The sequence below is a fragment of the Rhinolophus hipposideros genome (assembly GCF_964194185.1).
Source record: "Rhinolophus hipposideros genome assembly, chromosome: 18".
NCBI lineage: Eukaryota > Metazoa > Chordata > Mammalia > Chiroptera > Rhinolophidae > Rhinolophus > Rhinolophus hipposideros.
The window spans coordinates 22,192,967-22,211,851 of NC_138064.1; the positions used below are offsets into that span (position 1 = coordinate 22,192,967).

An 18,885-nucleotide genomic window follows, 5' to 3' on the forward strand; every position below is an offset into this window, starting at 1 on the left:
TTTTCAAACGTAGTCAATAACCCAAAAAAGAGGCCCAAAGAAATATTAATATGAACACTGTGATAGGCTGAATAATGGCTCTCCAAGGATGTCCAGGTCATAATGCCCAGACCCTGAAGATATGTCAACACCTTGCATGATAACAGGGAACTTTACAGATGTGATTGATCTTGACAGGGAGGCAGAAGGACAAAATCAGAGATACAGAGAAAAAGTGCTGTGATGACAGAAGCAGCGGGAAGCAGAGTCAGGGAAAAAGATGCTGCACTGCTGGCTTTGAAGATGGAGGAAGGGGCCATGAGCCAAGGACAGCAGGCAGCCTCTCCAAGGGGGGTGTGGGGGCTACAATTTTAGAAAATAAGTTGTTATTGCGCTATGTCCCACACTAGGTTCACTAAAGAGTTAACCAATATAACTTATCATTTAAACTAAGAAATGGGTCCATTATGTTCCTGTTACCTCAAAGTTGACTTATTTAAAAATAATGAAAACCCTCTGAAAAGGACACAATTTTAATGGAACAAAATGAATTCCAAATTACATTTCCCATTTTAGTTCTATGCCAACTTATAATCTAAATTTTGTTTATTTAGTTTATAACTACCTACTCGTTAGCCCCTTAAACTACTTCTAGAGATTTATAAATTTTCTCCATTTACCACAATAATAATTGCTGAGTTACTGTATAATTCAAGACTGGCATTGTTTATAGTTAAAAACACCTAAGGGCTTATGGAACTATGGTTTGGGAACTGAATCAAGGAAAAATAAGCCTAATTTAAGGAAGTGGAAAGTCTGGTTTGGAGTCTGTACGACAGGGATAAAAAGCAATTTACTTAAATACACAAAGAGTATTTTGGGACAGACTCTGTTCTATACACTTTAGAAATTCATACAATCCTCCCAACAGCCCTACATTCCCCTCATTTTATCAGTGATGGAGCTGAGGCATAGCGAGGTTAAATAACTGGGTAATAAATAGTCACACAGGTCATGAGCGGTAGAACTGGGTTTAAACCTGGAGTCCATGCTCTTAATCACATGTGTGGTTTTACATGAGATGCTGACGTGTCACTGGCCATTCTCAGGGTAATATTTCACCTACCGTTTCAGCTATGCTGGTTGTTACAACACCTGCCTGTTGTCCAACAGCTACTTCTCTGACACCCCACAACCTGCCCAAGCATCATGTCCTTGACCCTGCCTTGGAAATGCTGGCACCCTAGGAGCTTCTGGTTAGAATTTTTGAGATTGTTCAATATTTGAATTATCACCCCTGGGTGTGCTGATGCTGTAAGTTATGGTCCTTAAGGGGAAAAAAAGCAATTGAGTCAATTAAATACTTACAACCTGGAACCATATTTTACCAGAAAATTTCTTTCCTCCAATTCAGCTGTAAGTGACAAAACAGGACAATCCCTTCCTTTGCCCCACTCTCCTCCCTCGTTCCCAGGGACAGCACGGAAGGGAGGCCACACCCAAAATGCAAAAAGATCAAAATTAGACAATTATTGGATTTTAAGCTTACAAAGGTGCTCATAATTTAAAATTTGTCAAGAGTAACTTTGACTAGCCCTGATCATGAACTCTGCTGATTCTAGAATTCACATCCCATATACAGTAAGTCACCAAAGTATAGTTGACATCTAGAAATGTATTGGAGATGCCAAAAATATGCATTCACATGACTTGTATTCATCTTTTGTTAATTGGCATATATTGAGTATTACAATTTTAATTCAGTTTTTTCCTTTCTTAAAATGTGTATAAATTTTTGGCACCCTCTGTACATGTAAAGTATGTAATAAGTCTGTATTCGTGCTATTAAATATAGAAAGGCAGAAGAAATATGCCAAAATATAAACGTTGACTATTTCTGAATAGGTCATTTTAGTTAGTAGATACATTTAATCTTACATTTTAATAACTTTCTGTATTTTCTAAAATTTCTACAAAGAACATGTACTAATTGTCATAACTTTTGTCAGATTCAAAAATCAATGTTACTTTGATAGTTTAAATTTATTTTCAGGTATTAACAGTTCAAATCAAATCTCTGTTTCACCTATGGTAAGAAATCATCAGCCAGTTAGCCTCATCCTTTCAGACTCCAAGAATCAGTGATTCTCTGAAATACTGAATAAAATAAAAAATTTTAAAGTGAGAGAGCCTATAAAATATTCATTATCCAGAAAATATCAGATTAGATAAATTATTATGAAAATCTCTAGCTAGGTTTCAAAAGAACATGGTATATAAAATATAGAACAGGATTCCTTGAAAAAACACGTTAGATATCTAAGATTCATGACTTTATATGCTTAAAGAATTGGTATTAAAAAAAAAGCAGGGGGAGAGATGTATAGTTTGAACACAGAGGATTTTTAGGGCAGTGAAAATACTCTGTATATTACAGTGATGGGTAAATGTCCTATACATTTGTGCAAACCCATAGAATGTGTATCAAGGGTGAAGCCTAATATAAACTATGCACTTTGGGTGAGAATGATGTGTCAATGTGGGTTCATCAACTGTAACAAATGCAACACTGGGGAGTGACGGTGATAATGGGGGAGGCTATGCATGTGTAGAGTAAGGGATATAGGGGAAACCTCAGTACCTTTCCCTCAATTTTGCTATGAACCTGTAACTGCCCTTAAAAAAATAAAATAAAAGTCATAACTGAAGGCAGTGTGATCTGGTGAGAAATACTGGAGCTGCTCAAAACAAAACAAAACAAAATTCTCAAAATAATTTCCAGATATAAAAAAAAAGAAACCATGTGGCAAAACTCTAGCTAATGGAGTGTATGGAGATCCCTCATTCCAGTTTTCCTCTATCTATATTTTGAAGTGCTCATGACAAAAATTCATGTTTGGGTTTTTTTAAAGGAAAGAAAGGAAGAATGCACAGAATTGTTTTCAAGCTATATAAGCCTTTCCTTGAATCAATGTCAAAAATCAACCCACAAGACAGCTCTTTCCCAAGAAAAAGTAAAACGAAAAAAATGCTCATGCTAGGAAGGGATATAAGGGAAAACTTCTTTTTAAAAAGTGAACATTAAGCTTGGTCTTTATCTCCACTTTGTTAATAAGAGCCAAGTGTAGATTTTTTTGTGAGGGGGGGAAAAATAACTGAATTAGAATAAGATATATAACATACACACATGTATATGTATATATAATGTACCCTATATTATTCATGTTACATTAGGTATACATTACATACACAAATGCAATACACACATTATATGTATATGTTACACACACACAATCAAAATGAGAGGATCTAATGTATAACATGGTGACTATAGTTAATAATACCTCATTGTATAATGGAAACTTACTAAAAGAGTATAACTTAAATGTTCTCCCCAAAAAATAATAATGGCAAATAGGTAGTAATTAACTATCACCATGTATACATATATCAAATCAAATGATGTACACCTTAAATATCTTACAATTTCATGTGCCAATTATGCCTCAATAAAATTGAAAATATCTCTATCTATATAAATTTCTAAGCCTAAGATGGAGCTGCTCCTGTCCAGGGTGCCACATCAGCAAACCAAAACTTACATAGCTTTTATGTCCCTACAAATGTTCCACCTGACCACAAAAAGTATATTCAGTCAGCCAGTCCCCAAACACTAAGCCGACTTTGGGCTTTCTCATCCCAAACAAGGTTGACTACGTGGCCCCAGCCAATAAGATATTTTCTATTTTTCTCTTCCTTGTTCTTTATTACTTATCCTATAAATGCTTTTTAACCCTCTGCCCCATTCTGCAGTTCTCTGAAAGGAGACTTCCCACTTCATGAAGTGTGAAAGTTGGTATCATCTGAATTGTCTCTTTTAATCATTTCTGAACACATATAATCAAAATGAGGAAGGTCTTTCTAAGTATAAAAATCAAAATCAAAACCATAGAGAGAAAACAAAAACTGCAACAAATTTAATTACATGACAACTGAAACCGTCTACACATTTTATTTAAATGTCATTAAAAAGTTAAATGAATGCCAAAGAAAGTAAAAGCGAAACAAAGAAACCAAGTAAAGTGAGGAGGAAGAGGAAGAAAGGGAGGAAAAGAAGGAAATAAAAGGGGAGCGTGCACCCTTCTTATGCACCTGGGTTTCTAAGATCACCCTCTCAGGAACGCCAACTTCGTGCGTACTTCTCACACACCTGGGACCTGAGCCCCACTTTGGGATTCTGATACAAAATTCCCCTTTTGTGCATATGCTATTTTGAGTTTCTTACAGGCAATCCACAGGACCTCGATCAAGACAAAAGTGGGCATTAGCATAGGGAATATAATCAATAGTGTGGTAGTAACTCTGTATGGTGCTAGGTGTGCACTACTGAATAACTATGATGTGCACCTGAAACTAATATAATATTGTACATTAGCTATCTTTTAGTAAAAATCTTACAAAAAAGACAAAAGAAGAAATGCAAATGGCCAAAATACATATAACTACATTGTCAGACTCATTAGTCACATTTTCAAAAGAACAAAGAGGATTGTACTGTGTTTCCCCGAAAATAAGACCTAGCCGGACAATCAACTCTAATGTGTCTTTTGGAGCAAAAATTAATATAAGATCCGGTCTCATTTTACTATAAAATAAGACCGGGTCTTATATAAGACGGGGTATAATATAATATAATACAATATAATACTGGGTCTTACAATACACGGTAATACTGTTTTTACCAATCAAACTGGCAAATATTTTTTAAAATAGAAATATCTAGAATTAGTGGTTAAATCAAAATTTGATAGAATCTCCCCAAAAGGCAACTTAGCAATATTTATTAAATTCTTTTAAAATGTCCATACTGAATATGTCATGTTTTACTTCTAGAGATGTAATCTAAGGAAGAAAAAAAACACTTGAGACTACAGATTTTAAAATTACATAGGAAGAAGTTAACCATTATTTATTATAGTGACATATTGAAGGAAAAATTAAATGTCCAAGAGATTAAATTAACACACTAAACGTCAATCATACAAAACACTTAGGATTTCTGTGATTATTTTTAATAGCATTATTCTATACATGCTATTCTATTATCTGCTTAAAGCAGGAGTGTGACTACCATGACAACCATTGAGGTCCCATTATTTTTTCTTAATGAGGTGTAACATGGTGACTTATACATCAATAATTTACTAATGGCTACAAAATGACAGCTAACACTCACACAGCCCTTGCCATGTACTAGGTACTATTCTAAGTATTACAAGTTTTACATATACTGACTCCTGTAATCATCATGAAATGGGGGCTTTCCATTATTACATCTGCTTTTTAATGAGGAAACAGAGCAGAGAAAGGTTAAGTAACTTGCCCCAAGGTCACACAATGAAGAAGCAGTGGAAATAGGTTTCCATGCCAGACACTGTATTCCTTAACTATTTGCTCCTGTCTAATATACTCAAATTTAATTAGCTCATTATTGAAAAACACAAGTTAGCCCAAAGGTTTGCTGTTATGAACAATAAACATTCTTGTATTCATCTTATAGTTATATGAGTATTTCCATGAAATAAAGCACTGCTAGTAGAATTTATAAGTTAAAGAAAAATTTTTTAATTTTGATACATATTGCCAACTCAAATGCATCAAAAAATGTCCATGGTTATTAAGAGCTTAATAAAGACACTGAGGAAGAAATTAGCATTCCTCAAAAATTATCAAAATCTTTTTTGTGGTTTTGCTTACAACACATACATTATATATGAATGTATTAAGTAATACAATATACTAATACAGTATAAATATGTCATATAGATAAGAAATTAATAGCAGTGGTTACCTGCAGGTTTTAGAAGGCTAGTAACAAAGGGGAATAAAGGATGGGTTGAAGGAAAATTTTTCAAAGTGTACCTTTATGTATATGTATTATATATTAACATATATATTTAACAACGTTAATGTCCTAGTTATTCCAAAATTAAATTTAAAATGATAATTTATCATATAGGTCAAGAAACAGGAGAGACCCTAGAGATACCCCAGTCTGATCTCATTTCATTTGTTCATTACATTTTACACAAGTTAATGATCAAACATCTCACCCTGTATAAAGTTAATGCTAGATCTGTGAGGTCTTCTGATTTCCAGGACTTTCAAGGTACGGCTCCTGCTACTACAATTCTAGTTCTCAGTGAAAATATCCATTGATACATTCCAAAAGTTAAGTGACGTGCTAAGGTAAAACGCTATGCCTTCTTGCCAAGTACCACAAGAATCCCTATGAGAAAGGAGGAAAGATCTTGAGTTATTTGCACATACCTCTGTAAAACTGAAGAAGAGACCAATGCCACCGACAAATCTCAAAACCTCTCCAGCGTATTTTCCTATTATTGGAGCACACGGTGAGCATGGGTGGCTGCTTTTCATACAGCTCTGTATCAATGAAAGACAAGAAATTTTATTTCAAAGTACATTTGTAAAAAGCAGATAAAAACTGCACCCACATAAAAATTAGTGTCTGGACATTATTCTAAAAACGACATACAGATGACAAACAGACATATGAAAAATGCTCAACCTCACTAATCATTAGAGAAATGCAAATAAAAACCACAATGAGATACCACCTCACCCCAGTCAAAATGGCTATCATCAATAAATCAACAAACAGCAAGTGCTGGTGCGGATGTGGAGAAAAGGGAACGCTTGTGCACTGTTGGTGGGATTGCAAATTGGTGCAGCCACTATGGAAAACAGTATGGAGGTATCTCAAAAACCTTATGACCCAGCAATTCCACTCTTAGGTTATCTACCCGGAGAAACCCAAAACTCCAATTCAAAACTCTGTATGCACTCCTATGTTTATTGCAGCACTACGCACAATAGCCAAGACATGGAAACAACCGAAATGCCCATCGGTAGATGACTAGATTAAGAAACTGTGGTACATTTATACAATGGAGTATTACGCAGCCATAAAGAAGAAAGAAATCTTACCATTTGCAACAACATGGATGGACCTAGAGAACATTATGTTAAGTGAAATAAATCTGACAGAGAAAGACAAATACCATATGATCTCACTTATATGTGGAATCTAAAGAAGAGAATAAGTAAATGAACTAATCAGAAACAGTCTCAAAGACACAAAGGAAAAACTGAGGGTTGCTAGATGGGGGAGGTGGGGATGAGGAAGGTGAGGGGATTAGAAAGCACAGTCAGTAACCACAAGATTGCCACAGGGATATGAAAGTCAATTTGGGAAATGTAATCAATAATTTTGTAAAGATTTTGTAGGGTATCCGATGGACACTTGTCTCGTTAGGGAGACCACCTCAGGGATGATGTACATGTCTGATCATTGCACTGTACTGCAGCTGAAGCTGAACAATAATGAATGTCAACTATAATTATATATATATAGTTACAAGAGGTGGAGTACAGCATTAGGAATAGAGACAATGGAAATATAATGGCTGTGTGCGATGTCAGAGGGGTAGTGAATGGGGGGAGGGGGGTTGTCACTGTGCAAGGGATATAAATGATACATGTTTAACTATTACATGGTTTTGTGCACCTGAAACTAATAAAAAAAATGAAAAACTAAAAATAAATAAATAAAAGTGAAAAAATAAATAAGTAAAATAAAGTCTATGCTGCCTGAAAAACAAAACAAAGAAATAAAAATTAGTGTCTGGAATATTATATCCATTTTGGTGCTTTGGTTCTTTAGTAGTGTCCCAAATTCTAAGGCGGCTCTCAAGATTCCCACCCCCAGTGTCCACACTCTGAATAATCACCTCCTTGAGTATAGATGGGAGTTTTAAATACTATGGATGGTCACTCCCATGTTTATGTGGTGTTGCTAAGACTTTGAGGCTGCCATGTTGTGAGATGGCAGAATTGTTAGGACCTGAGAGTAGCCTCTATAAGCTGAGAGACACCCGGCAAGAAAACAAGATTTCAGTTCCACAACCACCAGGGGCTGAATTCTGCCAGCAACCATGGAGCTTGGTAGAGGACCTCAAGCCTCAGATGAGATTGCAGCTCAAGCCAACAGCTTGATTTCATCCTGGTGAGATACTGAGCAGAGGACCCAGCTAAGCCATACCCATGGAAACTGAGATAATAAACGGGTGTTGTTTTAAGCCACTAAATTTGTGATCATGTGTTGCATAGCAATAGAAAACTAATAACACCAAAAAAACAAACAAACAAACAAACAAAAAATACAGGCCTCACTGAGGAGTTATCCAACTCAAGTCTCAGAGAGGTGGTAATAGGAGTTTCCCCAAAATATAAACACATCTGAACTTTCTAGGAGAGCCAAGCTCCAAGTCCATCCTCACAAAGGATTGGTTTGGAACCTGGAGGTCAGGGGTCTGGCCTGGGACAAAAGAATGGCTCTAACTGGTCCATCACTAACTCCGCTCCCAGAGCGAAAGAGCAAGAGTTGTGATGGGAAAGAAGGGAGAGAGGTACGATGTTAGTTCCATAAGTCCTCCACCATAGGGACTTTAGCTAGTTAAAAAGACCAATTTAGTATAGACCACTCTCCTCCCTGATATGCCTCAAAACAAAAATATTTAGACACCTCTTCTGAATCTCTAAGGCTGATCTGCTGTTATTTCTCTTTCACAATTTGTTCTCTTAGGTTGGTACAATAGTAATTGAGGTTTAAAAGGTTAAAAATAATTGGAAAAACCGCAATTACGTTTGCACCGACCTTATAGAAGAAGCTAAGTGGGAAGGCATTAGGGACAAAGAACCAAAAGCATCTGTGTCTGGCAGGACCCTGGATAAGCAGTACTCTCAGAAGTGGATATTTAAGGACAAATGATACAATAGTGTACATGGAATATAATTTAGGTGTATGTAAAACATTTAAGAAATACAATTCAATAACAGAAAGTCCATTTCTTCCATGTTCATCATTATTCATCTAATGTGATACATCTCCAAAGAAGATTTTATACTTTGTACTTACAGCCAGACAGGTGTCATTTGGATTAAAACTTCGGAACCCACAGCAGTTTAGATTTCTCTGGATGTCATTCCGGGCACTTGCTGTATTGTTCCAACCAACTTCCAGAAGCTGACCCTAGAAAATTTAATATATATATGAAAATGTGTCATCCCTGCACAAAATGTATAAATCTACGGCCTGCAACTTTTAATACTGAGTGTACCTAAAATAAATACTTTTTATAAGACCATTAAAACTGATTGAAGGGTTATATGTCACTCTGTAACCAAAATTAAGGCACTATTTCTATCCAAGAATGAAAAGTCTTAAATTTTATATGCAATTTAAAAGCAGCACTGGGTTGAAAAGAATACTCCTTAGTGTGTAACAAGAAACATTTTCCATTGCCCCAAAATTGAGACCCATATTCTTCTACAAATTTGAGTTTGAAAAGGGTAATTTTGCTCGAATGGAACTGCAATATTCTGGAGCAAATGTTTCACTCCATAATGGTGAGGAAAAGACTGGGTGAACATCTGTTCGCAGTAGCATTTTTACCCAGTGAAGGCAAAATCCTACTTAAAAGATGCAATAACATAGCAAGTTTCAGGGCTCTAATCAGGCCCCCTAATGCAATCAGAAACAAAAGATTTTTCAGCTACCATGTTTCCCTGAAAATAAGGCCTAGCCAGACAATCAGCTCTAATGCGTCTTTTGGAGCAAAAATTAATATAAGACCCGGTCTTATTTTATTATAAGACTGTGAATATAACATAACATAACATAATATCGGGTCTTATTTTACTATAAGACCCGGCCTTATTTTACTATAATAAAAGACTGGGTCTTATATAAGACCCGGGTCTTATATTAATGTTTGCTCCAAAAAATACATTAGAATTAATTGCCCGGCTGAATCTTATTTTTCAGGGAAACACGGTAGGTACTGTGAAATGGCATTCTGCTCACAAAAAAAGTTATTTTATATCCCCTTCCTTGCTCCCCCCTTTTTTCCCACACATACAGTGTGGCATAATAAAGTAGAAGGAAAAAGTATTTGCTTACCTGTTGCTCCTGGTTCAGGGCTAAACAAGCACATGATACAGAAAACTGAACAATAAATACAAGTAAGAGAATGATCATGTACTGAGAATTCAAGTTAAGGTTATCTCTTGATACTCTTGAAATAACATAAAACAGAGGTACTGACAACTTTAGAATTCACTAGAAGGAATTCATCCTGAAAATAGAACTAATGGCACTTAGAGAATATTCAAAAAGACACATAATTATTATGTTGACAATACACTGTAGCTGTAAGTTCATATAGAAAAATACTGAAAATAATAATTTCACCTAAAAGCTGATCTATTAGAATTTCATTTCGATTAAAATAAAAATTCTTACATATATAAAATAAGAAATAAGTACAGATAAACATATAGATCACTGTGAAATTCTCAACCAAATCTGAACGTGTTGGAAAGGACTGAGAGGTCACCGAATCAGTTCAACGTAACTCTGAATTTGCAATACTAAATAAATAGGACTGTACTGAACTTGCAAAATACATTCTTCATGATGTGAAAAGCAAGGGTGGGAACACGTCCACATATAACAACTGTTCCTAATGTTGGTTGAACAAATACACACAGTGCTCGCCAGGAGTTTGTCTCACAATTTCCTAAAGATAATTTAAAATTCGTTGTAGTTATTAAAAAGTAATCAATAAAGGTAAGAACAAACCCAATGGGGATAAACAACCCTTTTTTAAAAAGGATACAAAAAAAAGCAACACCTGATGGTGTTTCACCGCTCCAATCAGTCCCACTAAGGCAATCAGGAACAAGAAGATGCCCACTGCAATGACCACACCGACCACTCGGAGACTGGAAATGAGCCCGAAGCCAATGCCCCATGCGGCAATTCCAATTAGCAACAAACTAACCAACTGTAAAAACAACCAAAAAGGGAAGAGAGAGAGGGGGGAAAGCGTCAATTTGGAACAATAATATCAAGAACATTTTTTCAGGGATCCACACAGTATCTCACAAATGATTGTTAATACTCAATACTAGAGTACACACAAGATCTCAGTAGATAGTATGGTTTTAACAGACTATATTAATCCTTGGTCATGCTTTAATAGCATATATAAAATTTCTAGATGCCAATACTCGTACATCTCAGTCCAACTTACTGAATTTCTTCACATGGAAATCACTAATCTTTCCTTCAAAATCCAGTTGGGCTATAATCTTCTCTGTTATGCTTTCCAGGTCCCCAATAAACTAAATCAATCTTCCCCTTCTCTGTCCAACTTGAGCATAAGGACCCCGTCTTTTCAGCTATCTCCCCAGAACCTATCAAAAAAGTTGGCCATTGGGAACAGTCAAAAATTTCTCACCGGGCTGTTGCTGAAATGAATTGCTTTACGTGTCATTATCTATTCTATTAGAATTCATATACAGTTGACCCTTCAAAATCACAGGTTTGAACTGTGGGGGTCCATTAATATGTGGATTTTTTTTCAATAAATACTTACAGTATTATAAATGTATTTTCTCTTTCTTATTATTTTCTTAATATTTTCTTTTTCTCTAGCTTACTTTACTATACGAATACAGTATATAATACATATAACATAAAATATGTGTTAATCAACTATTTATGTTGTTGGTAAGGCTTCTTTCTGGCCAACAGTAGGCTATTAATTTGGGGGGTGTCAAAAGGTATATGCAGATTTTTGACAGCATAGGGGGTCAGCACCTCTAACCCCTGTGTTGCTGAACGGTCAAATATATAGAGAGACCACTGAAACCTTTGGATGAAAAGAGTGTAAGAGATTTTAGCTATTTAGAGTAAAATGGTATTCTGAGCAAGAAGCAATTACTTTACATTCCAATAATTCTATTTATATACGCATAAAAAAGAAAAAAAACAAGTGAAGAGGGAGAACACATGCCTCAAAAATTGATCGTTACCTGTAAAAATCAAAGTTACAATTATTCTTTAAAATAACACAAATAAATAGCACGCCATATAAAGATAATCATTAACTGATAGAAGATATAACTTAAACAGGTATGTGGGAGACAGAGAGGTGGGGGAACAGGAAGGAGACAGTATCTTCAATTCAATGGTGAGTCAATCATTTTCTGGAACAAGATGACTGTATAATACCCTGTTGGGAGGAATCAAAATATATAAAATATACTTTTTGAGCATCACTTCAAAGCCTAATGAAGGGAAAGGGAAAAAATTCTCACAAGTGTTGCCACCACGAAATTTGCACAGTCCCTCTCATTTTCTCAACTGCTTCTTATCAGCAGGTCCATTTGCTTCTGTGTCGTTTTTATCATCTCACTCACAACCTTCTCACAACTTCAGACACTGTTAGATTGAGAAAAAGTCCTCTGCCTCATCCCAAGTGAGCTTATTTCTGACTCTGTGGTATCCAAATATAACACATGTCCTTTCATGAGGTGTAAAAGTCAGTACCCTGAAGGAGGTGTGATGAAAGAAGCACGATGATGCAGGGCAGGCCTCACCTCGGTGAGGATAGAGGGCTACGCTCAGCATGGAGCTACCAAACACTGAAGATGGTCCACACTCCAACACATCAGATTGACTTGCTATTTATCAGCCAGGGTTCTTCCGAGAAACAGAATAGGATCTCTATTTAGAGGAGGGGGCGGGGCGTTATTTTTAAGTAATTGGCTCATGTAATTGTGGGGACTAGCAAGTCCGAAGTTTGTAGGGCAGGGTAGCAGGTTGGAAATTCAGGTCGGATTTCTGTGACGCAGTCTTGAGACAGAAGTCCTTCTTCCTTAGGAACCCTCAGTCTTTATTCTTAATGCTTTTATACTTCATATTGTAGATGAGGCCCACGGTGTGGAGGATAATTTGCTTTATGGAAAGTCAATTAAGTGTAAATGTTAATCACATGTAAAAAAAATACCTTCATAGCAACATCTAGCCTAGTGTTTGAACAAACATGTGTGCACCATAGCCTAGCAAAGTTGACATATAAAATTAACCAACACACGTGCCAACTTCAAGTCCCGGATATGATGTCTATTTCTTAATACAATTAAATTCAGGTGCAGGACTATTACTCTACATTTCTTTGAGTGTTAGGGCCAAGAGGATGCAAAGCATGAATAATACGATACATAAAATTCTTCTAACCCCATAGTTTTAAAGAATCCAACTCTTAGTATATTAATGAAATTCTTATCACAAGTCAAATATTTATAAACAAACGGTTGGTGCCCACTATACACTAAAGCCAGAGACAAAACATCCCGACTAGCATAAAGATCGGAAACTTTCTGTGTAGGGCCAGATATTTAACGCCTGGCTATGTGGATCACATAGTCTCTGCCACAACTATTCAATTGTAACATGAAAGCAGCAATAGACAATACATAAATGAATGAGCAGGACTGTGTTCCAATAACACTTCATTTACAGATACTGAAATGTAAATTCATATAATTTTCATGTGTGACAAAATATGCTTCCTTTGATTTTTTTTTCCCCAACAGTTTAAAAATGTAAAACCATTCTGAGTTGGCAGAATATACAAAAATAGGCAGTGGAATGGATGTGGCCCATGGGCTGTAGTTTGCTGCCTCTTGTTCTAAAAGTCAGTGTAGGAAAGAATGAAAAATTACAATGGGACAAATACTTGCTCTATCACGCATATTCTCAAGAGTGAGTCAGACAGAGTACAGAACAATAATCCAAAAATCCAGATAAACAGAATGGGCCAAAGACCAAAGAAACAGGCAGTAGGCTGAGCAGGCAGTAGGCTGAAAAAATAACCTCCCTGTTAACAGTGCCTTATTTAGCAAAAGAATAAGTATTATCTTACATGGCAAAAGATGTGACTAAATTAAGGATCTTGAAATGAGGAGCTTACCCTGGATTACTGGGTGGGCCCTACATGTCATCACAAGAACCCTTGTAAGACAGAGACAGAGAGAGATTAGAGAGAGAGAGAGACACAGAGAGGAGACGGCAATGTAAAGACAGAGGCAGGGCTTGATGTGACCACAAGACAAGAAATGCCAGCAGCCACCAGAAGACAGAAGAGGCAAGGGACAGATTCTCCCCCAGGGCTTTCAGAGGGAGTGCAACCATGGCACCACCTTGATTTCAGACTTCTGGTCTACTAAACTGTGAAAATAAACTTTATTTCTAAGCCACCATGTTTGTGGAAATGTGTCACAGCAGCTCTAGGAAACTAATAGAGGGCAATTTATACATTTGAGTTGAACAGTCAGAAAACAAGTCAGCTATTTCAGAAACCTGTCTGATGTTTTACCACCAGTAGAACCTCTACCATGTAGCTAGAGTTAAGAATCCTGGTATCCTATCAGCACCCTCCCAGGAAACCAAACCCTTTATTTACAACAGCAGAATTTCAGGAAAATGAGGAAACTGTTCTCAGCTCAGCTATCAACTTGCAGGTTTGTTAATAATGAGAATCTTTTACCCTTTCAAAAATAATAGCTACAACTAAAACAAGGGGGTACTTTATCACTTCTATAAGAAATTCTAGGTCTCAGACTAGGCATTATGCTATCACTGAAAACATTACCTAGAACATTGAAAACTATCTCTGCTTTGATTTTGTTTTTCTCTATGTAGGGGAAGAGAGAGACAACAAACACCCTTTTATACTCTGTCAATACTCTGTCAAGAGTATTCCTTAGGTCACTCTGCTGTGTCTCTAATATACAGAGGGTGCCAAAAAAATGTATACACATTTTAAGCAAGGAAAAAACTGTATATTAAAATTGTAATACTCAATATATGCCAATAGCAAAAGATGAATACGAGTCATGTACATACATTTTTTTTGCACCCCCGGTAGTTTTCAGTGTATCCCCATCACAAATACCAAAAACATTGAAGAGGGTATCAGTTTCTCATTGTTGCTTTACCAAAAGTTACCACGAGCTTAGTGGCTTAAAATAACACAGACTTATTTTGCAATTCTGGAGGTGAGAAGTCCAACATGGGCCTCACTAGACTGAAATTATGGTACAAGGTTGCAATCCTTTTGGAAGCTCTAGTGGAGAATCCATTTCTTTGCCATTTCCAGTTTCTAGAAGCTATTTGCATGCCTTGGCCGAAAGTCCCCTACTCCATTTCCAAAGCTAGCCGGGTAGCATCTTCAAATACCTCAGACTACAACCTGCTTCCCAAAGCACTGTCTCTTTGTGTAAACCTTGTGTAAACACCCCTGTATTCCCCTAATAAGGACTATTGTGATTATATAGGTCTCTGCCAGATAACTCAGAATAGTCACCCCATTTCAAGATGCTTAATTTAATCACACCTTCAAAGTCCCTTTTGCTATATGAGGAAATACATTCAGGGTTCCAAGGATTGGATGTGCACCTTTGTGGGAAAAAGGGCATTATCCAGCCAACCAGAGAGGGGTTTGGGAACATGGGCAACTGAGTTACCATAGAATCCTTCCTGCCACAAATACTTTAAAATATTGAAAAAGACTGTAACATTTGATTTAAATATATGAGCACAGGGAAACCATGGGAAATTCCCACGGGCCAGAAAGGAAGAAAGAACTGAAAGTCAGAACTGAAAACATACAGTTGGTGCTGTGGTGGCCCAGGAGAGGGTGGGAAGAGGTTCTTGGATCAGAACAGTCCCTTAAAGGGGAAGGACTTGGGTTTTAAACCAGGCAGAATTGGAAAGTGAAACTAAGACACTTGCATAGCTAGGACTTCCAGACAGCTGTTTTTCAGTGTAAGGGGTTACCGAAAAATTACACCACAACATCCAGGAAGACAGCAAAGATTTTTGAGTCTCTTCAAAAAGCATTCTGCAAGAAAGAGGAACACCAAGCCTACCGTGACCATGTCTAGACTTTAAAATGTACACTACTCAGGCATACAGCAATCATTAAGCCAGCAATTCAGATAAAAGCTAACCACAGGGAATGATGGCATTTAGGGCAGGAAACTCACAGAAGCAAATCCAAAATGACTCAAGAGGGACACTTCCAAATCCCAGCTCTCACACCATTCCCAAAGAAAAAAATAAAAACTTCCTTGTCAATCAAAAATCACAAAACACATGAAAAAAAATCTACCATGAGAGAGATACAAAAGAAGACATAGCAAAAGATTAGCACTCCTAAACACTTGAGGTAATAAAACTAACTGAATGAGACTAAAATTAACCTGTTTAAAGGAACCAAAAAGATAAAAGAAGGAATAAAAACAATATAAAAAAACAAAACCTTATTTTAAAACGAAGACTTGAAAAAGAACCAGAGCAAAACCAAAAGAAGAAAGAAGAGAAACGTGTAATAGAAAGGTCGAAAGCTACATTAAAAAAGAAAAAATTGACAGGCCTTCACCAAAATTATATATTAAGGAAAAGAATAAGAATAAATCCTGCAAAATTTCCTTAACTGATAAAAAATAACTATCCAAAACCCAAAACAAAACTCATACTTAATGATGAAAACTGAGAACCATTTCTTTCAAAATTTAGGAATAAGACAAGGGTCCCAGCCATCACCACTTATATTTAGCATTGTAGTAGAGGTTTTAGTCAACCTCTAAGAGTGATCATGGAACAAAGATGAGGAGAAAACGCAGCTGTCAGGATTCAGATTAATAGGAGTATCTAGACAAGAAATCTAAGAGAATGCAAATATTATTAAAACTAGTAAGAACCAGAAAAGTTGCTAAAAATAGGATCAATACACAAAAATCAAAAGAATGCTGACTCACCAAAAAATTATCTCTTAATGCATGTTTTAGGATGCAATTTGTAATAGACCCCCAACATCAGACATACAAATAAATCTAACAAAAGTATTGTAAGATCTTCAGGAAGAAAACTGCGAAATAAATTGAAGAACATGAACAAGATCTAAACTAAATGAAGAAACATATCACGTTCATGGGTGGGAACAGTCAATATAATAAAGCATTAATGAACCTCCAATGTAGCCTACACATTAAATTTCTAGTCGAAGTCTCTATAGGGTTTTGGATGGAATTTTATACAATGATCCATTAATGTACATGGAAGAACAAATGTTACCAAAGAGCTATAAGCATTTTTAAGATTAAGAAGAAAAGCCTGTGTTTGCTGCACTGTCACCAGCACCATGTATGTATAAAAAATGCTCCCAGTAGCAAATCAACCTTTATCAGTGGTCCCGTCTAACTGTCTCAAACTGTCTTTGTTGCTGCTTTCACCATGCTCTGCAAAACCTGAGTCTGATTCTACCTCTTTGAATGTGTTTGGCTTTGTAAAATTAATAAAATTAAATATATAAATAGAAAAAGAACTAAACAAGTTAAACACCATCCCAACAAATATCAGAACTTATTGTAATGGTTAAGTAATTAAAACCAAGTAACTGACACAGATCGAAATAAGTCAACAGTGTGGACTTGGAGAGACGTGGATTCTAAATCAGTAGGGAAAGAATAGGCTTTAATTAATAGCCTCATGACCATGACCTTCTCATTTTGAAACAGGAAAGCGGTAGTCCCTACCTCATACCATACATTTAAATCCTAAATATAAAAAAGTAAAACTTCAACTTTTAGGAAAAAAATACAGGAAAATGTTTTGACTTTGCCATGAAAGAACAATTTCTTAAACAAGAACCCCCAAAAGCATGTAAAATACTAAACGGGCATTTACTGTGTGCAAGGAAGTAGTCTAAGTGCTTTATATTAGTTTATCAGTGCTTTATTATAGTTTATTAACTAATATTCTCAACAACCCTAAGAGGTAGGTAGTGCTATTGACTCCATTTTCCAGATGGGGGAAGTCGTGCCCAAGTAACGTGCCCAGGTTACACAGCAAGGAAGGAACAGAAGTGGGACATGAACCCAGGCTGTCTGGCTGCAGATTCTGTGTTCTTACCTACCACACCATAACTCACATTAAAATTTAAATTCTATACAAAACAAACACAAACCCAGACAAATGTAGGATAGGCCTAGGACTAAAGATACTTCCAGCATACACATATATTAAAAAACACCTACAAATCAATTTAAACAGACAAAAAGCACACTGAAATGTGGTCAAAGGTAATTTAAGAGGCAATTCACTGAAAAAGAATCCAAAAGGCCAATCAACACATGAAAGATGTTAAATCTCATTATACATCAGGAAAATAAAAATTATAACAATGAGAAACCATCTCACATGTACTTGATTGACAAAAATTAAGCCTATTGATACCAAGGATGTCGAGAATCTAGACCTCTCATTCTAACAGCAGTGTAAATTGTTGTAGTCACTTTACAGAATGTGACAGCACCTAGAAAAATTAAAGACACGTATCCCTTAAGCTAGCAACTCTGCTTGGGTTAATACCCAAGAGAAACACCATGTACCCAACTAGACATATATCAAAATATTGCTGCAGCCTGGTTTGTAAAGTAAAAAAACTGAAAACAACCTCAAACACCATGACTAGGGAATTCATAAACTGGTGCATTGACACAGTAGAAAACAAATGATTCTGATCTATTTCTATTTAGTTGATAAATTTCAAATATAAAAAAATAAAATTGTATAAATATTGATAAAACATATAATTCATATAAATTTTAAAACACAAAAACAATACTCTTTGTTATTAACCACTATTATTAACCACTATTCTTTGTGGTTAATAGGTCAAATTGTTATAAATATAAGCGTGCATTGCTGTGGGGACAGAGCCCCAGAAAGCAATTTCCAGGCTCTCGACCTCACATAGAAAGGTGCTGGCTTAGGTAGTAGTTGGTCATCAGCTGTGACTAGTTGGCCATCGGCTGTTACCAGTTAGCCATTATCTACTGATATAACTGCTGTGGCTAAACTAGCAAGGTGGCGTGGCGGAGTGTGGGTTGCAGATTGCAAAGAGGTGG

At 36.2% G+C, this 18,885-nt stretch overlaps 1 protein-coding gene across 1 annotated transcript in view; it reads right to left on the bottom strand.

The window, feature by feature from the left end:
- TSPAN13 (tetraspanin 13) overlaps positions 1 to 18,885 on the bottom strand; it is a 34,747-nt gene that overhangs the window by 1,260 nt on the left and 14,602 nt on the right. Inside the window, exons 2-5 of the mRNA XM_081079167.1 lie at positions 10,740 to 10,907; positions 10,022 to 10,102; positions 8,978 to 9,091; positions 6,310 to 6,423 (exon numbers count right to left, since the gene is read on the bottom strand). Coding sequence (XP_080935293.1) covers positions 6,310 to 6,423; positions 8,978 to 9,091; positions 10,022 to 10,102; positions 10,740 to 10,907 — 477 coding nt within the window. The remainder of the gene's footprint in view (positions 1 to 6,309; positions 6,424 to 8,977; positions 9,092 to 10,021; positions 10,103 to 10,739; positions 10,908 to 18,885) is intronic.